Source organism: Moschus berezovskii, chromosome 17 (assembly GCF_049115385.1).
Source record: "Moschus berezovskii isolate FMDL1 chromosome 17, NW_MosBer_1.0, whole genome shotgun sequence".
Lineage (NCBI taxonomy): Eukaryota > Metazoa > Chordata > Mammalia > Artiodactyla > Moschidae > Moschus > Moschus berezovskii.
The window spans coordinates 3,257,690-3,278,308 of NC_142476.1; the positions used below are offsets into that span (position 1 = coordinate 3,257,690).

The 20,619-nt window shown below is 39.3% G+C and overlaps 1 protein-coding gene across 7 annotated transcripts; it reads left to right on the plus strand.

The window, feature by feature from the left end:
* Window positions 1-4,184: 4,184 nt before the first annotated feature.
* On the plus strand, window positions 4,185-20,031 carry TMEM183A (transmembrane protein 183A). 7 transcript variants are annotated; one of them, XM_088845086.1, is made up of 9 exons: window positions 4,185-4,432; window positions 4,626-4,715; window positions 5,491-5,658; window positions 11,933-12,140; window positions 13,027-13,215; window positions 14,208-14,388; window positions 16,846-16,926; window positions 17,896-18,051; window positions 19,340-20,031. In XM_088845086.1, exons 1-9 carry the CDS (start codon window positions 4,324-4,326, stop codon window positions 19,523-19,525), a joined length of 1,368 nt encoding a protein of 455 aa, XP_088701212.1. In that variant the 5' UTR covers window positions 4,185-4,323; the 3' UTR covers window positions 19,526-20,031. The 7 variants fall into 7 exon arrangements, with proteins under 7 accessions (XP_088701212.1, XP_088701214.1, XP_088701213.1 ...); XM_088845088.1 differs by lacking the exon at window positions 13,027-13,215 and having other exon boundaries at window positions 4,187-4,432; window positions 11,936-12,092; window positions 17,904-18,051; XM_088845087.1 differs by lacking the exon at window positions 13,027-13,215 and having other exon boundaries at window positions 4,189-4,432; window positions 11,933-12,092; window positions 17,904-18,051.
* Window positions 20,032-20,619: the final 588 nt, after the last annotated feature.

Sequence of the window (20,619 nt, forward strand, 5' to 3'; positions counted from 1 at the left end):
ATCCATCTCATCCTCTGCCACCCCCTTTCTCCTCCTGCACTCAGTCTTTCCCAGTTCAGCTCTTCAATTAGGTCGCCAAAGTATTGGAGCTTCAGCAACAGTCTTTCCAATGAATGCTCAGGGTTGATTTCCTTTAGGGTTGACTGGTTTGATATCCTTGGAGTCCAAGGGACTCTCAAGAGTCTAGTCCAACACCACAATTCAAAAGCATCAATTCTTTGGTGCTCAACCTTCTTTATGGTCGAACTCTCACATCTGTACATGACTACTGGAAAAAACACAGCTTTCACTATACAGACCTTTGTGGGCAAATTGATGTCTCTACTCTTTAATACACTGCCTAGGTTTGTCATAGCTTTCCTTCCAAGGAGCAAGCGTCTTTTAATTTCATGGCTACAGTTGCCATCCACAGTGATTTTGAAGCCCAAGAAAATAAAATCTGTCACTGCTTCCTAAAAGAATAAGATAACTTGAAATAAATTTAACCAAGGAATGAAATACCTGAAACTATAAATTACTGATGAAGGAATTTGAAAATTATAGAAAGAAATGGAAAGATATCCTGGGTTCTTGGATGGGAAGAAATAATATTATTAAAATGGCCATACAACCCAAAGCAATCTAGATATTTAATGCAACCCCTATCAAAATATCCATAGCATGTTTCACAGAACTAGAATAAATAATCCTAAAATTTATTGAAACCACAAAAGATCCCAAAGAGCAAAAGCAATATTGAGAAAACAAGAACAAATGTGGAGGTATCACATGCCCCAATTCAGATCATACTACAATGCTACAGTAATAAATACAGCATAGTACTGGCATAAAAACAAACCCATATGTCAATGGAACAGAATAAATAAATATTTTTCCAGAAATAAACTTGCACACTTATGCTCAATTAATCTACAGCAAAGGAGGCAGGAATATACAATGGAAAAAAGCTAGAATATGTACACTGTTCATTAAATAGTGCCAGAGAACTGGACAGCTACATGTAAAACAATGGGATTAGAATATTTCATCACACCATATACAAAAATAAACTCAAAATGGATTAAAGATTTAAATGTAAGACTAGAAACCATAAAGCTCCTACAAGAGAACATAGGTAGCACACTCCTTGACATAAACTGCAGCAATATTTTTTGGATCTGTCTTCTAAGTCAAAAGAAATAAAAACAAAAATAAACAAATGGGACCTAATTAAACTTAAAAGCTTTTGCACAGCACAGGAAATCATTGACCAAACAAAATACAGCCTTTATTTATGACTAATAAAGGATTAACATCCAAAAACATAAACATCTCACACAACTTAATAGAAAAAAAAGAAAAAAAAAAAACACCAAACAGTCCAATTTAAAAGTGAGCAGAAGAACTGACTAGACATTTTCCCAAAGAAAAAATATAGATGGCCAACAAGCACATGAAAAAATGCTCAGCACAACTAATTATCAGAGAAATACAAATGAAAATCATGAGATATCACTTCACACCTGTCAACACTGCTAATTATCAGAGAAATATAAATGAAAACCATGAGATATCACCTCACACCATCAAAAAGTCCATATATAAATTAATATGTATATACATGCATACACACACACAATAGAATAGTACTTGACCATAAAGAAAAGAAATTCTGCAATTTTCAGTAATGTAGATGGACCTAGGGAGTTTTAGGTCCAGGGAAATAAGTTAGAAAGACTAATATTGTATATTATCACTCATATATGGAATCTAAAAAATGAACAAATAAATGTAGTTATAAAACAAACTCACAGATATAGAGAAAAAACAAGTGGGTAGAGGGAAGGAGGAATAGCAAGATAGGTGTATGAGATTGAGATAAAAAGTTCAGATCAGTTCAGTCGCTCAGTCGTGTCTGATTCTTTGCGACCCCATGAATCACAGCACGCCAGGCCTCCCTGTCCATCACCAACTCCTGGAGTTCACTCAAACTCACCTCCATCAAGTCAGTGACGCCACCTAGCCACCTCATTCTCTGTCGTCCCCTTCTCCTCCTGCCCCCAATCCCTCCCAGCATCAGAGTCTTTTCCAGTGAGTCAACTCGTCGCATGAGGTGGCCAAAGTATTGGAGCTTCAGCATCAGTCCTTCCAATGAACACCCAGGACTGATCTCCTTTAGAATGGACTGGTTGAATCTCCTTGCAGTTCAAGGGACTCTCAAGAGTCTTCTCCAGCACCACAGTTGAAAACCACCAATTCTTCGGCGATCAGCATTCTTCACAGTCCAACTCTCACATCCATACATGACCACGGGAAAAACCATAGCCTTGACTAGAAGGACCTCGGTTGGCAAAGTAATGTGTCTGCTTTTGAATATGCTATCTAGGTTGATCATAACTTTCCTTCCAAGGAGTAAGCGTCTTTTAATTTCATGGCTGCAATCAGCATCCGCAGTGATTTTGGAGCCCAAAAAAATAAAATCTGACACTGTTTCCCCTGTTTCCCCATCTATTTCCCATGGAGTGATGGGGCCAGATGCCTTGATCTTAGTTTTCTCAATGTTGAGCTTTAAGCCAACTTTTTCAGTCTCCTCTTTCACTTTTATCAAGAGGCTTTTTAGTTCCTCTTCACTTTCTGCCATAAGGGTGGTGTCATCAGCATATCTGAGGTTATTGATATTTTTCCCCGGCAATCTTGATTCCAGCTTGTGCTTCTTCCAGCCCAGCGTTCGTCACGATGTTTCTCAGGAAACTCCAATACTTTCGCCACCTCATGTGAAGAATTGACTCATTGGAAAAGACCCTGATTCTGGCAGGGATTGGCAGGAGGAGAAGGGAACGACAGGGGATGAGATGGCTGGGTGGCATCACCGACTGAATGGACAGGATTTTGGGTAAACTCCGGGAGTTGGTGATGAACAGGGAGGACTAGCGGGCTGCGATTCATAGGGTCGCAAAGAGTCGGACACGACTGAGCGACTGAACTGAACTAAGTAAAAGGTGACATAAAAAGATCTACATGTGTTCTGTTCTGCGTGGCCAAAGGAAGTCAAGAAGAGCTTTGCTTAAGATCTTCATATTCTTTCAGTCTTTATTGAATTTGTTATAATATTGCTTCCTTTTTTTTTTTTTTTGTATGTGGCACCCTAGGTCCCTGACCAGGGAGCCAAATCAACATCCCCTGCAAATTTATTATTGTTGTGAAATGAGACGGTTTGGAGATTTACCAGCCGCATTTTGACTACAAATATCAATTACACGGAAAATTACTTTAAAAATAAAACAAGTTTCTTTTAGTTCAGTCTGTTAGACCCTTGTTCATGTTATTACTTTAGATAAATTAGACTATTTCTTGACTACAGTCAATTATATTTAATTTCTATTACAATTCCTAACTGATTCAACCTTATTAGCACAATCTCTAGTGTTACACAATGTTAGTAAAAGGCCATTGGTTTGTGCCTAACGAATGTCTGTTTATGTTTAATTAGATTAAAAACATAAGTCTGATTCTAAATATGTTAGGATGGCACTGTCTGGTGGGTCCTGGTTGGGTTCCTGGTCCCTAAGTACTATGCTTCTCAAGACAGGGATAGCACCTTTTGGTAGCTGCAAAGAAGTTAGAAGGACAAAGAACATTATTTAGGACCCACAATAACTTATTCCTACTGGATACTAGACCAGGATCCTGCTCCGTCACAGTTCTATAACCTTAGCTCCGTGAAGTTTTTCTCACTCAAAACAAAGGAGACACGATTCTTTCCTCAACCCTACTAGTATTTATCTTGGAGGATGGTGTAAATCAATAAACTTTTAAGAACCCCTTCCCCAAATTTCAGAATTCAGAAATGTATAGCTTTCGTATAAGAAATCAGAGTGAAGACTTACGCATGTTAGACTATGCCTTTGTGGCCTGAGAGATGAGCACGAGAATGACAATAAACGCGCTTTGGGTGTTCTGAAGGGAACCTGGAGGGTAGACAGAAACAATAGCAGAAAAATCGCGGAGACCAGAAGGTTAACTCAGTTCTAATCAACGGGGTAGTGGGTTTCGGTCTGAGACACAAAATTATCTTATAAGACGTATGATAAAACCCACAGGGCCCGTTAAAGACACCCTCCCAACCACTTAGGAACCCAGACGCAGGGCGATCTGCAGGCGCCGGATGATGACGTACTCCCTAAACCAGAGGGTGATTGGTTTCTGAAGAGGAGAGTTGGCGGCCAATGCGACGTGGAGCCGGGGCCTAAGTCCTCGCGGGAGCTGCGGTCTCTGGAGCGGGATGGCAGCGGAGCCGGCCTCAGTTGGCCCTAGGCTCACAGATCCCGCTCTCTGGCCTGAAACATGGCCCGGGGTCCTGGCCCTCTAACCCGGCCTCGCCCTGACACGGTCGCCATGCCCAAGAGAGGGAAGCGACTCAAGTTCCGGGCCCAAGACGCCTGCTCAGGAAGAGGTGGGCGAGGGGCAGGGTCGTTGAAAGACTTGGGGCTGGAAGCAGGGCTGGAAGGTACCGTGTCGAGTGCTCGCCTGCCTGCGATGGGAGGGCGGCTGGGGCCCTCTGGGGACTTGGAGTGAGCAGGGAATCTTGATGGGGAGGAAGCTGAGGAGGGACGCCTTCTCCTTTGAGGGTTGGTACTGTATTTCAGTGACCGTGGCGGATTATGCCAACTCGGATCCGGCAGTCGTGAGGTCTGGAAGGGTCAAGAAAGCTGTCGCCAATGCTGTTCAGCAGGAAGGTAGGCTTCCAACGAGTCTTTTCAGACACAGGCAGTGAAAAGAGAACTAGGTTTTTTATTTTCCTGGGGTTCTGCCTGTGGTTTTCTTACAGTCCTTTGGGTATCTTCCTGTAAACGTGTTTGCTGACCTCCGTTGTTACTTACATATTCAGAGGAGGGGAAGGATTAGCCAAGAGCAGTAGAAGTTTCTGTAGCAGAAATATTTTATTTGTCTTTCTATTAAAAATAAGTCCTTGAGTACTCTTCTGTGGTTTCCACTGCTTTCTTCCTGGTTATTAATCTTCTTCCTGTTGTTCACATATGTTCTTCACTTAACTGCTATTTACTTGTGTAATAACCTTGAAGCATTTTTTTTCCTTTTTTCATGCTTTTCTTACTTTCAAGCTTGAAACTTGTGTTTTTATAATAAGTACTGTCTCTTACCCAGGATTAAGGTTAAATTGGATTTAATTCCTCTCAACATTCTCCTCAAATTATGCAAATGAAAATAACATTCACTTTTTGCTTTTATCCTGCGGTGTTTATAATGGAGAATAATTCACTCCCTTTTTTCAGGTCTGATGTGTTTCTACAATTTTGGAGTCAGTTTGCCCATTGCTTTTCAATTTTTTGTATTTAAAATACCTTTTTTTTTAACATTCTCAGCTTTCTTTAGCAGACTCTCACACTGCTTTTGCTTTTTTTGTTTTTCTGTTTCCTTTTCCTCATGTATGCTGATACCCTGCCTAAGCCATAGGCTTAGGCTCTGCTGTCTCATTCTCTTATTTTTTTCTAGTAAAATCTCTTTGTGGCTTGGAAGCCTCCCAGGTTCCTGCAGTGGAAGCTCTTTCTGGGGCTGGTGAGCCCTGTGACATCATTGACAGCTGTGGTGAGACTGATGCCCAGGAGGAAAGCATCCATGAGAGAACTATCTCCAGAAAAAAGAAAAGCAAGAGGCACAGAGGTACAAGGCTTGCTTTCTGTGGTGATAACTTGAAGCTGTCACGTCTCAGTAACACAAGAGGTGATACCAGTAGGGAACATGAGTTTGAATGTTAGGAGTAGGACAGGACTTTAATATACCAGGGATTTCCACTTATATCTAAATTTGAGAGGAAAGGAGAGTTGCAGCAATCAGTATATTTCTGGAGCTGTAAACTGTAGTAGCCGTTCATTGAGAACATATTATCATTGAGAACATTATCAGGTAAAATCCATTTAACAACAGGAGAACAAAAAGCCTTTGCATTTCTGGATTTCTGACTGTGTAAGGAAGCAGACTTTTGACAAAAATGTTCTAAATATTTGGATTTTTATATAACCAGTTTCATTTCAGTTAGATATGTATGTGCTCTGCAGTTGTTAATGTCTGCTTTGTGTCTACTAGGTACTGTAGTAAATAGAAAAATATGTGATATTTATGTATTAGTGGTGATAAAACTTACATATATGTGAACAAAGAAAGTTAAATTAATGGTATATAATGTACCAATCCATCATTCATTGGCTTGCTTCAGACTTAAAAACTCATACTCTTGGAATGGAGCCCAGAATACCTATTCTTTTTTATTTGTAATTTTTGAAAATTATTTACTTATTGGCTGCACTGGGTCTCTGTTGCTTTTTGTGGGGGCTTTCTCTAGTTGTGTTGGGTGAGGGCTACTCTTTGTTTTGGTGTGTGGGCTTCTCTTGTTGTGGAACACATACTCTAGACACATGGACTTCAGCAGTGGTAGCACGCAGGCTCAATAGTTGTGCACAGGCTTAGTTGCTCTATGGCATGTGGAATCTTCCTGGATCAGGGATTGAACCTGTGTCCCCTGCATTGGCAGGCAGATTCTTATCCACTGCACTACCAGTGAAGTCTCAGGGTACCTTTTGATAAAGCTAAAGTGGTTCTGATGATCGGCTAGAGTCAGGGGGAAGTTAATATAATAATATGTATAGTTTTGGTCTCAGATCTATGAGAACTTTTACGTATACTTGAGAATCAGATAACAGACTGTTGCATTTGTTAAAATATTTTGAAATAATCAGCAAATTTGGAAAACTCAACTGTGGCCACAGGGCTGGAAAATGTCAGTTTTCATTCCAATCCCGAAGAAAGGCAGTGACAAAGAATGTTCAAACTACAGCACAATTGCACTCATTTCACACGCTAGCAAAGTAATGCTCAAAATTCTCCAAGCTAGGCTTCAGAGTACATGAACCAAGAACTTCCAGGTGTTCAAGCTGGATTTAGAAAAGGCAAAGGAACCAGAGATCAAATTGCTAACATCTGTTGGTTCATAGAAAAAGCAAGAGAATTCCAGAAAAACATCTACTTCTGCTTTGTTGACTATGCTAAAGCCTTTGACTATGTGGATCACAACAAACTGGAAAATTCTTAAAGAGATGGGAATACCAGACCACCTGACCTGCCTCCTGTGAAACCTGTGTGCAGGTCAAGAAGCACCAGTTAGAACCAGACATAGAACAATGGACTGGTTCCAAGTAGGAAAAGGAGTACGTCAAGGCTGTATATTGTCACCCTGCTTATTTAACTTATATGCAGAGTACATTATGTGAAATACTGGGCTGGAAGAACCATAAGCTGGAATCAAGATTGCTGGGAGAAATATCAATAACCTCAGATATGCAGATGACACCACCCTTATGGCAGAAAGTGGAGGGGAACTAAAGAGACTCTTGATGAAGGTGAAAGAGGAGAGTGAAAAAGCTGGCTTAAAACTCAAAATTCCAAAAACGGAGATCGTGGCATCCGGTCTCATCACTTCATGGCAAATAGATGGGGAAACAATAGAAACAGTGACAGACTATTTTCTTGGGTTCCAGAATCACTGCAGATGGTGCCTGCAGCCATGAAATTAAAAGACACTTGCTCTTTGAAAGAAAAGTTATGACCAACCTAGACAGCCTATTAAAAAGCAGAGACATTATTTTGTCGACAAAGGTCTGTCCAGTCAAAGCTATGGTTTTTCCAGTTATCATGGATGGATGTGAGAATTGGACTGTCAGGAAAGCTGAGTACCGAAGAACTGATGCTTTTGAACTGTGGTGTTGGAGATGACTCTTGAGACTCCCCTGGACTGCAAGGAGAGCCAACCAGTCCATCCTAAAGTAAATCAGTCCTGAATATTCATTGGAAGGACTGATGTTGAAGCAGAAAGCAGTATTTTGACCACCTGATGCGAACAGCTGACTCCTTGGAAAAGACCCTGATGCTGGGAAAGATTGAAGGCGTGAGGAGAAGGGGACAACAGAGGATGAGATGGTTGGATGGCATCACCAACTCAATGGACATGAGTTTGAGCAAGCTCCAGGAAATGGTGAAGGACAGGGAAGCCTGGCATACTGCAGTCCATGGGGTTGCAAAGAGTTGGACACAGCTGAGCAACTGAACAACAACAATTAAAATAATCAATAATAATGAACTGACATTGCTTAGCAATTATGCCAGTTATTTTCAGTTATACCACTCTTCCAGAACCAAGGATACTAATAGACATTCTTCTCTCTTGCTTGCTTGAAATCCCTGCCTATTGTCACCATTGTATCAGTGTTAAATATTTCTCTTGATTTTCTTCTTTGGTTTTGAGCACGTTCCACAGAAGAGCTTACAGATTTTTAAAACATCTTTGTTGAGACAAAATCCATCCCTTTAAAGTGTGCAATGTGTAGTTTTAATATGTTCACAGAATTCTGTAGCCATCAACATGATCTAAATTAGAACATTTCTGTCAACCCAAACCTGTTAGTATCATTGCTAATTCCCTCCTAGCACCCTTTCCCACCCATCCCTTCCCCTCAGGCAACCACCAAACTACGTTCTGTCTTTATAGACTTGCCTATTCTGGACATTTCATATAAATGAAATCATATAATATGTGGTCTTTTGCATCTGACTGCTTTGACTTAGCATAATGTTTTCAAGGTTCATCCGTATTGTAGCATACATCAGTGTTTCATTCCTTTTTATTGCTTTTTATTTGACTATTATGAATAATGTTACTAGGAACACTCATGGACAAGTTTTTGTCTGAACATATATTTTCATTTCTGTTGGGTAGGAGTGAAATTGCTAGATGACATGGTGACTGTATTTAACTTTTTGAGGAATTGCCAAGCTTTCTTTATGAAGTTTCCATTTTATGTCCCACTTGCAATGAATGGAGAAGGAAATGGCAACCTACTCCAGTGTTCTTGCCTGGAGAATCCCAGGGACAGGAGCCTGGTGGGCTGCCGTCTATGGGGTCACACAGAGTCGGACACGACTGAAGCGACTTAGCAGCTTAGAAGCAATGAATGAGAGTTACAGTTTTTCCACATCCTAGTCAACACTTGTTATTTGTCTTAACTTTTTAAACTATAGCCATTCTAGTGAATGTGAAGTGGTATCTCATGGTTTTCATTTGCATACTAATGTTGAATATTTTATGTGCTTATCAGCCTTTTGTATATCATCTGTAGAGAAATATCTATTCAAATCTTTCATTTTTAAATTAGGTTATATTTTTATTACTGAGTTGTAATAATTCTTATGTATTCAGGAGCCCAGTTACTTATCAGATGTATGACTTGTGGTTTACAAACTCTTAGCTATAGTTCATCTTTTACTTCCTTGCTCCACTTTACCCTCATTAAGGTCCTTTATTCTCATCAAACCAGTCTTTTTTTTCCCCCTTCTTTTTTCTTTTAAAAAAGGAACATATACAAAAGAAGAGTGAATAGTATAATGAATCCCATGTGGCTATCACATAGCTTCAGCAATTGTCAACTCATGGCTGTTTTTGCTTCAGCAACTACCCCCTCACCCGTAGTCTCAACACACACACACGCACAATTAGTTTGAAAGTTTCCAGACATCCCATTATTATATCTATAAATATTTTGGTAATTATCTCCAAAAGATAAATGCTCTTTAAAAAATTATCACATCTAAAAAAGTTAACAGCAGTTTATTATATCATCAAAATCTTGTTCAACTTATCTGTTTATTGCCCTCGCATATATTTTGTTTCTCTGAATATTCAGGCTTCATGTTAGCTATTTATTTCACTTGGAATACTTCCTCTTAAGCTATGCCTATCAAATTTTTTATGTCCTATATAACTTAACCTACGTGAAGCTTTCGTTTACTGACTCCATTTATGTTTTGAAATTTCTTAATAATTATATTTAAAATATTGGCAGTTTTTATAATCAATGAGTTTTGTCCCTAAAGATAGAAAAATTTTAACAGTACTCTGCTTTGTAAAAGTCATCATGGTTCTTAGTGGAGGAATTACTGAAAGTTGTTTGCCTTCTCTGAGAGAGAGATTTAATGTGGGAGAAGAGGGCCCCAAGGGCTGTAGGCTGAGCCTTAAATGGTTACTGGAGATTTCAAGAAGCATAAGAACCACAAGAAACAATGTTTTAGAAGCACTGCTCTCCGTTATGAAGAACCTAATGCAAGAACCTAATTGACTTATAGAGCTGCAGGAAGCAACTAGAAAAGCAGATGCAGCTTTAGGGAGGTGGTTATATGGGCTTTGCCCAGGAAACAAAGAAACCTTGCTTTTGGATAACTATATAACTAAGTCTCAATTAAAATTTAGAGTTAGACCAGATTCTGGTGTCTCTATGGAGTGTGAATTTTTACTTGAATCTGACATGTATAGTGGACCTCAGGGTCAAGAGAATTAACACTAATAAGGTCTGAAAGAGGAAGAAGGGAGGATATGTCCTCACAGGGTATCTTTGATTACTGGATGCTAGTGGCCAGAGTGGCCAGAACTGTAGACCAAGATGATATTGAAACAAGAAATTAGAAGAAAAAAAAAACATGTACAAGCAATTATTAAGTAATGAAAATACATTGTAATTGACTTCAGTTCAGTTCAGTTCAGTTCAGTCGCTCAGTCGTGTCCGACTCTCCGCGACCCCATGAATCACAGCACGCCAGGCCTCCCTGTCCATCACCAACTCCCGGAGTACACTCAAACTCATGTCCACAGAGTCGGTGATGCCATCCAGCCATCTCATTCTCCGTCGTCCCCTTCTCCTCCCGCCCCCAACCTTTCCCAGCATCAGAGTCTTTTCCAGTGAGTCAACTCGTCGCATGAGGTGGCCAAAGTATTGCAGTTTCAGCTTTAGCATCAGTCCCTCCAATGAACATCCAGGATTGATCTCCTCTAGAATGGACTGGTTGGATCTCCTTGCAGTATAAGGGACTCTCAAGAGTCTTCTCCAACACCACAGTTCAAAAGCATCGATTCTTCGGCGGTCAGCCTTCTTCACAGTCCAACTCTCACATCCATACATGACCACGGGAAAAACCATTGCCTTGACTAGACGGACCTTGGTTGGCAAAGTAATGTCTCTGCTTTTTAATATACTATCAAGGTTGGTCATAACTTTCCTTCTAAGGAGCAAGCGTCTTTTAATTTCATGGCTGCAATCAGCATCTGCAGTGATTTTGGAGCCCAAAAAAACAAAGTCTGACACTGTTTCCACTGTTTTTCCATCTATTTCCCATGAAGTGATGGGACCAGATGCCATGATCTTTGTTTTCTGAATGTTGAGCTTCAAGCTAACCTTTTCACTCTCCTCTTTCACTTTCTTCAAGAGGCTTTTTAGTTCCTCTTCACTTTCTGCCATAAGGGTGGTGTCATCTGCATATCTGAGGTTATTGATATTTCTCCCGGCAATCTTGATTCCAGCTTGTGTAATTGACTTAGTTTTTTATTTTGTGCTTTGAGGATTCCTTATACTATATAAAAATCAGTTTTGTTTTTTAAATGACTGAACTGAAGAAAATGATGGATGGGGATTTCAAGGGAAATCAAGAGTAGAATTTATAGTGTAAAGTTGGAATTTGGAGGAAACTGGGTTTTGTTTACCTTGACTACATGCACATGGGCCACAGTAATATAGTAAAATGGGCACAGTGATATTTTCCTTATTTCCATATTATTAGAGTTGAATGGTATAATGTATGCTAAGGTACTTTGAAAACTTCAAAATAGTGTGTAAATACTGGTTAAATAAAGGCCTTAAGAACACAACCTATTCACTTGGGCAACAGGAAACAAAAAATTTCAGCAGCTACAATAAGCAGGAAATGTGAGTTTGAGGGGCTTCCTTGGACCTATTTAAACTATTAACTATGCAAGCCCTGGGAGAATTGAAATGATTATGGATCTTTATATGTGCATATAATAGAAGGTCAGAGGTTATAGTTCTTTTTTCTATTTCAGAAGACCTGGACGGGACTGGAGGAGAAGAGTATCCCATGGATATTTGGCTATTGCTGGCCTCCTATATCCGTCCTGAGGACATTGTGAATTTTTCCCTGATTTGTAAGAATGCCTGGACTGTCACTTGCACTGCTGCCTTTTGGACAAGGTTGTACCGAAGGTGCGACCACAGAGAGCTCACTGTGTTATCTGTGTGGCTGATTTCATTGTTGTTTTTGATTTGATGCTACTCCCTGGATGGTGACCTCTTCACTTTCTCTGATTCATGCCTGGGCATGAACCTAGCTTTGACTTCCTTGAGCTCCTCTTTAAAATTGATATTAATTCATTCAGGTAATTGTTTTCCCTATGGTACCTCCTTACCCCCAAGCAGAATCTTTATTAGGTTGGTACAAAAGTAGTTGCAGTTTGGGACCATGAATTTTAAATTATTGTAACTAGGCTCAAACACATCTTTGTTAATCAAAAAAGAAACCATTACATTCAACACATTTTTGCCAACGAGAAATAAGTTTGTTTATTCCTGTAGCGTGAAAATCTATGCTTCCGGATTCAGTGAACTCTTGGAAAGCATTTCTGCCTTCTGCTGCTTGTGGAAGCGTTTTACCTGCAGAAAGTTATTGAGATGCTTGAAGAAGTGGTAGTCACTTGGCAAGAAGTCAGGTTAATATGGCAGATAAGGCAAAACTTCATAGCCCAATTCATTCGACTTTTTTTTTCGCCCTTTTGTTCAACTTTTGAAGTGTCAGTTGTGCGATGTGCATTCAGGCATTGTTGTAGAGAATAATTCTTGGGCCAGTCTGTTCCCCAATGCTGGCTGCAGGCATTGCATTTTCATCAATTTACTGAGCATACTTCTCAGGTGTAATGGTTTTGCTGGGATTCAGAAAGCTGTAGTGGATCAGATGGGCAGCAGACTACCAAATAGTGACCGTGATCTTTTTTGATACAAGTTTGGCTTTGGGTTGTGCTCTGGAGCTTCTCAGTCCAGGCACTGAGCTGGTCATTTCTGGTTATTGTATAAAATCCACTTTTCATCACATATTACAATCCAATCGAGAAATGGTTCATTGTTGTTGAGTAGAGTAGTAAAGTGAAGTTGCTCAGTCGTCTATAGCTGTAAGAGGCTCACCTTTGATGATGGTTCTCAGTTGGTTGTTGTCAACTTCCATTGGTTGGCCCCTACACTCCTCATCTTCAAGGCTCTTGTCTCCTTTGCATAACATCTTGAACCACCACTGCACTGTGTTTGGTAGCAGTTCTGGGCCAAATGCATTGTTGATGTGAGTTGTCTCTGCTGTTTTATGACCCATTTTGAACTCCAATAAAAAAGCGCTCCAATTTGCTTCTTGTCTAACATCATTTCCATAGTCTAAAGTAAACACAAAATAAACAGCAAGTAATGTCATTGGAAAAAAAAAGTGAGAAATGCACATTAAAATGATGTATAATATAACCACATTTATTTAAGAATGTATTCCAATATCAAGTGGCAAAGTTCAACAATGTAAAACCCCAGTTACTTTTGCACCAACCTAATACTTTCAGCAAAAGTAAGGTCTCAAAAATAACTGCTTTTGACTTTGCTTCAGAGGTTTATCTTTGCTATAATTCTCAGAAACTATAGATGCCCATCTGTGTATCTTTCCAGCTGGATTGGTTGTTTGATTTGCTAGTCATCTTGAGTGCATAGTCTTTGCATTTATGTGGTTCTGTATAGTTGCAGTGGTGAGGAGAGAGTGAATGATGTGGTTAATAAGAGGGCTAACTTTTGATGCTGGGTTAGAAGTGAAGTGAAGATTATAAACTGTCGCTAAGAATATGGTGGAAGGGGATGTTGAGGTTATCAGGGAGTAGAGAACTTTCTGAGACATATGACAAGAGAACCTGGTAGATCTTCAGTGCAAGTTCTTTTTGAGTAACTGAAGTATATTGTACCAGTATCAAGTCAGAGACTTGCCCTTTTTTAAAGTGAAATTTTAAAGTGAGGATTTAAAATTTTAAATGAATAGAGAAATGCAGGATTATAATATATATATGAATTGGGTTTTGCATAACAAAGAAAAGTAGCTGAGAAGTGAAGGAGATGGTGATTTGTGTGTGTGTGTGTGTGTGTGTAAGAGAGAGAGACCACGTGAGAGGACTAGGGACAAACTAACTACTGGCCAGTGAAATAGTGATGTAAAATTTGTACAGAGTCCAGGAGTCCTAGGAGACTGGCCTAGAATAGAAGAGACAGGTCGCTTACTCGTAGGAGTAATATGTCATGTTTCAGACACTACACACTGGATGCCTCTCTGCCTTTGCGCCTGCGACCAGAGTCAATGGAGAAGCTGCACTGTCTTCGGGCATGTGTGATCCGATCTCTGTACCATATGTATGAGCCATTTGCTGCTCGAATCTCCAAGAATCCAGCCATTCCAGAAAGCACTCCTAGCACATTAAAGAATTCCAAAGTAAGTGGGTATTAGTGGTAGGGTTTAACAAATGGACTCTTGTATTTTGGGCCTGTTATCATAGCTTGTTGCTAGCTTTCTTAATGGGTTGGTCTGGGGCTGTAGATACCGGGCTGCTCAGGTACTAATATAAACTTTCCGGGCTTGCTGGGCTGGCTTATGTTATCTTTACCTTAAAGCTTTCTTGTGCTTTTAACATATTCCTTATTCTCTTTATTTTATTTTCATGCCTTATACATTGAACCACTTTAAATGGTTTGATGGTTTGAGCAAGGAAGAACACAGTTCAAATGGTAGATGTAAACCATAATTCTCAAAAGGTGTTTTAAATCATGATGTGCTAAGTCACTTCAGTTGTGTCTGACTCTGTGCAACCCCATAGACTGTAGCCTCCCAGGCTTCTCTGTCCATGGGGATTCTCCAGCCTAGAATACTGGAGTGGGAAGCCATTTTGTACCATTAAATCATGGTACAAAAATATAAAACAACTTACTAATTTCCTTTTTCTAATGTGATCTTGACATCTGGAATGTCACTTTCTCATTGACCTTAAAAGATTCTGGTGTAGACTTCTTCAGCATTTGCAAAGTGCCTATTGTTGCCAGGCTCTGGAATGGATTGTTTCAGAGACTATAAAGTATTCCCACTCATAGACTTTAGCTCTCTAAAATTCTTCCTGTGTTCTAGGCCATTATTTATATCTCTCTAGGCCATTATTTATATCTCTGGATTTCCCCAGTAGTTTATATTCATTCATGCACTGTATTTAAGTTTCATTGTATTTTTCTGTCTGTAAGTAGGTCTGTAAGCTTGTGGTCCATTTTGTCCTTTGTTCCACTATGAGGTATCTAGTGAACACACTTTTGCCAGGCTAGACTATTATAGCATATATGATTATTTAGGCAAGTCGATGTCTCCAACTTTTTTCTCATTCAGCTAATACTATTGTCCAAATTTTTTATCTTTTGAGTTTGTGAATTATTTTTTTTTACTCTGTTCCTACCCAAAGTCTGATGTTCTTTAGAATTTTGTAATTCTATTTTGTTTTTTATGCTTTGGATGTTAATAATTCTTTTTCCCTAGTTCAGCTCTAGTGTGATAACATTCTACCTGATACAACTGTTGATTTCAAGATCATCATGGTTCTTCCCAGGGTTGCAAACTGAGGTGGTCAGGGTCATTGGCTGAGCTAAATCTAATGTCACATTAGTTGATGGATTGAGGGCAGGATTAGAATGCTGAGTGGGTAGAATTTTATTCCTTCTCATAATATGAGTAGATAGAGTATGTTTTCACATTTGTAGTTTTCCTCCCCCCAAAGACCTTTGATCATCTCAGGTTAACTGTGGTGAGGTGGGATCACCCCAAAGCTGACTGTGGCCGGGTGTTGATCAGTTGCTGGGAGCAGAGCAGCACTGGGCAGACTTCATGCTGGACATCCTTGCGGCTCCAGTGCACAATGCAAGTGCTACTCCTAAATCTAAAATGCCCATGTCTTCATATTTTTATAATTGTATATTAATTTTTTAAGTGGACTACTAACAGTGGTGGTAACAAAAATCTTAACCGAGACAGGAAGCCTAGGCCACCTGTCTGCTGCTTTTGTGTCCATTGTTAGAGATCTGGAGGATGTGGGACCTGCAATGGCTGATGTCCCATGCATTGCCTTGCTAGTATAACCATAATCGCATGGCATTCAGGAAGTTGCCAGCATGCCTGAGGAAGTTGTCACATGTTGCTGGACTCCACCTTTTCGTATTTGATTCTCCCTCTCTCTCTTTTCAGTAGCATAGCTTGTGTGGGACACTGGAGCCGTTGTGTTGGCAGCAGAAGTGTTTGCCCCTTAAAGCCAAGCCCATTATTTTTGATGGAACAACAGGACGTACAGGGCATGTCTGAAGGGCAGGACAGCTGGCACGGCGGACGACCCACCCCTTATCCCCTGGGAGGTACTTAACTTCTTGTGTTAACCCTAGCTGTAGCCTGACTTTCCTTGAGGGGCTTACTCTAGATTGAATTCAGCTCAGCTCTATAGTTTCCATACCGGCTGTCTGCTCCCAGAAGGTCCTGAGTGGTTTGCTCCTATTACATTCAGGGTTGGCTATCTCTGCGTGCTTTATGGCTTTGTTATCATCTTATCTGATGGCTGCTGACTGCCCTTATATTTTAATATAGAGAAGTGGCCTGCTGAATGCCCCAGTCTCTAGAGACCATGTTTCTGTCTTTAAAGATGAGAAAATAGGGGTTGACCTTAATGGCATCTGAGGTTGACTTTTATCGGTACCTCTTCTCTTTACTGAACAGCCTTGTCTCTTCTCATGTTGCACCAATGTCAGATTGGGGGGTGAGGGGGCATGATACGGGGATTTCTATCTGTGCCAAAGTAAAATCTCAGCATTGGAGCCATGGCTGGCTTTAGAGCTAGCAAACAGAAAAGTTATTTTTATTTTCTTACAGTGCTTACTTTTCTGGTGCAGAAAGATTGTTGGGAACAGACAGGAACCAATGTGGGAATTCAACTTCAAGTTCAAAAAACAGGTATGTGTTTTTATCATCTCTTTGCTTTTCAGGTAATACCTTGCTCTGATTTTACTAAACATAAAATTGCCTTTTTAAAATCAGATACTACACATTAAAACTTATAATAATGTCATGAAAAGGAAGAAGGAACTATTTTATATGAAAGAGGCACAAAGATTTAATAGCTTAATGCATAGAGTAAACCTTGAGTAGATCCTGGATTAATGAACAAAGAGATACCTCTTTATGTATAAAAGACATTTTTGGTACAATTAAAGAAATTTGAAGATTCCATGGATATTAGATGATATGAAATTATTGTTATTTTTTTTAGGTGCCAGTATTATTTTCAAATGACTTTGCCTCCCCTACCCCAGAGCTGTGATTTTTTTTAAAACATGTGAATATATATATATATATTTATGAAATGAGAGATGTGAGAGGAAAGAAAACAAACATGGCAGAATATGCAATGGTCAAGGGTATACAGGAGTTTATTGCATGGTTTTATTAATTTTTCTGTATACTTGAAGAGTTAAAAGTAGGGGAAAGGAAAGAACATGTTATAACAATGTACTGAGGTTATTTGCCTAAGAATTATTTTTTCAAAGCAAATGTATTTGTAAACAATAATAATTCATATGGTTTTATATCTGAGGCAATTTGAGGAAGCCAAGGAGAGAGGGACTGCCAAAGAGTCTGTTCGCAGGAAGAGCAGATACTATTGTACCTTTCTTTCTGCTTTTTGTTTGGACTGTACATGAGATCTTGGCTACTGAGAGGACCTGTTCTCCATGTCCTTGCATGTGTTTCCTCAGCTTTCAAAGGGCTTTCCTTGATCTGTATAGAAGTTGATATGTAAATTAAAGAGAGAAGAGATAACAGAAAAATGGATCTCAGCAGCTTTAGTTAAGCATTTTCATTGGTGGAGTCTTAGAGCCATAACATTTCCTCTAACCCATGAGAGTAATTCTTAATTCTCCTCAGTCCCCAAGATTAAAGAGCAAGTGTATGGGAGGATTGCAGCCTCCCATTCAGTACGAAGATGTTCATACCAACCCAGACCAGGACTGCTGCCTACTGCAGGTCACCACCCTCAATTTCATCTTTATTCCAATTGTCATGGGAATGATATTTACCCTGGTAAGTGCAGACAGGATGTCATCCTCAGTTATTTCGTAGACTGCCATTGTACCTAGAGTTTGAAAGATTTGTATATTTAACCACTGAGGAAGAAATCTTTGAAAAAAATTATTAAATAATTTTAAACAAAATCTGAAAACTGACTTTTATATTAGGAATAGACTTATTTGTGGAGAAGTTAATTGTGTCTGAGAATATTTTACCTCTGTTTCCTTCTCTATAGTGAATAGAATGGTTTTGTATCTCCTGTGTTGTGCTCATTAATATTTGAGAAACATTATCCCATTAAGGTCAATGATAAAGCTTCTGCATGGGCACTATATGTCAGGATCTGAAGCATGCATGTAGTATCATAAATGGAATATTAAAATGTAGGGTTACCAGCTCTGTCCTTTGTGTGATTCTCTTGACTATTCTAGGTTTAGCTAAGAATTAGATTAGTAAACAACAAATATGCCTCTGGTATATTTTCCATATTTTTAACATTTTTAACTGGATTGGCAACAGGAGAGTTCATGTAATTTATCTTTTCTGTATTTTTGGCTTATGTTCAGAGATATGTTCCCCCCTCCACATTGAAAATAGCTTTATTCTTTTTTTAATGGTAAAATTAGTAATGTATACTTCATGTGAAGAATTAAATAATACATAAACATGTGAGACAGTAAAGGTAACTTAGACTTGTATCCTATAACTGCACTTAATTTCTGGGGAATTGTTCTTTAATGTTTCTGTTAATATATACATGTATATACCCACTCTCTTAAATAATTTTGTATAATTCAAAGTATGTCATATATGTTTTTATGGTAGGCATCTCATTAAGCCACACTAATACCTTATTTATATACTCTTATTCCATATTCTTCCTATTCATACACTTCTCTACCCATCTATATATGTTGATGTATAAACACATTTAGAGATTTTGTGGTTTATTTTCCAAAAACAAGTCATCAGATGTATCTCATCAAAATCCCTTCAAATCATCTCTTACAGCTCCAATCCAGTTTTTAAAAATTGTCACTGATGGCACTGTATGTGCACGTATCCTAATATGTGCAGCCATTTGAGAGGCTTTCTTTAGCACAGTTTAAACATATGAAGCTAAGAAAAACTTATAAATACCACTGTTAATTTTTAATGTTTTTGCGAAGGTGCTGGTACTGTAACTTAGAGATTATTTTGTGGCCTAGTCCACGTCAATTGTCTAGACTTTCATTTCAGAGTGTGTCATAGGAAAACAAGGTTGTTAAATTTGGGTATTGAATTTACTTTTCCCTCCCAGTTTACTATCAGTGTGAGCACGGACATGCGGCATCATCGAGTGAGACTGGTGTTCCAAGATTATCCTGTCCATGGTGGTCAGAAACTGCGCAGTGAACAGGGTGTGCAAGTCATCCTGGACCCAGTACACAGCGTTCGACTTTTTGACTGGTGGCATCCTCAGTATCCATTTTCCCTGAGAGCATAGATATTGCTTCCTGTCACTGAGGGCAGCCCTGAGCTAGGCCAATCCATTTGTAATCAGAGTCCAGTTTGGAAGGGGCAGCTGGATTGTATATCTAGTCAGGAATGCACATGCTCTTTAGGTTTCTGGGTTCCTGGTAGAAGGAGAAGGATTGAATCAGGAGGAAAAACAACTATGATTTTTAAACATATTTTAATGTAAAATTTTGCATTTGAAAGGAGAAAACTGGCCCTATTTTCTGTGTTAAACCCCATTTGGTGCTACTGAGTTTGTTCTTTATTCTTTTATCCCAGCCAAAGTGGATGATCTTGCTTTACGGGAAAATTAAACTCTTAAGTCTCCAAACAAGGAAATTTTAGCATTCCTTTATGGATCAGAGTAACCTTAAAGGCATAAAATTGTTGTTACTATTGGTTTCAGTTTAGCTGCCCCTCAAATTCAAGTATTTCTTTGTTTTCCTTTACCCTTATCTAGAAATAAAGCAGGTGACAGGGTTTTCAGAATCTTAATGAGATTGACTTGTGTATCTTTCTTTAAAAATATTTGTTGCATAAATTTTTTTTGCCAGTTTTGAATTTTAGGTTTTTTTTTTTTTTTTTTGCATGAAGCTGATAGTGGTGATAATAATGATTTTGTGCTATATTAGGAACTTTTCATGTCTCTAGTTCTCACAATCCCACAAGGTGGGTGATACTGTTCCCATTCTCTGGCTGAAAAAACTGAATCAGTGATTTACCCAAAGCTATCCTGTGCTTTGCTTAGTTGCTCAGTTGTGTCTGACTCTTTGCAACCCCCATGGACTGTAGCCCGCCAAGCTCCTCTGTCCATGGGGCTTCTCCAGGCAAGAATACTGGAGAGGGTTGCCATGCCCTCCTCCAGGGGATCTTCACAACCCAGGGATCAAACCCAGGTCTCCTGCATTGCAGGCAGATTCTTTACCATCTGAGCTACCAGGGAAGGCCACCCAAAGCCATAATACCCAATAAATGACAGAGCCAGGATTCTGACCCTTTGCTATGCCACAATTAAAATGGTCAGCCTCATTATTCTCATGATAGATGTCAGCAAAGGGAAGCAGGCAAGTGAACATAGATGGA

Bases quoted from the DNA above. Each gene is read 5' to 3' on its own strand.
- TMEM183A (XM_088845086.1), top strand. From the start codon at position 4,324: ATGGCCCGGGGTCCTGGCCCTCTAACCCGGCCTCGCCCTGACACGGTC. The intron at 13,216-14,207 runs GTGAGTTGTCTC...GTCATGTTTCAG, and splicing joins GGGCCAAATGCATTGTTGAT to ACACTACACACTGGATGCCT. The intron at 14,389-16,845 runs GTAAGTGGGTAT...ATTTTCTTACAG, and splicing joins GCACATTAAAGAATTCCAAA to TGCTTACTTTTCTGGTGCAG.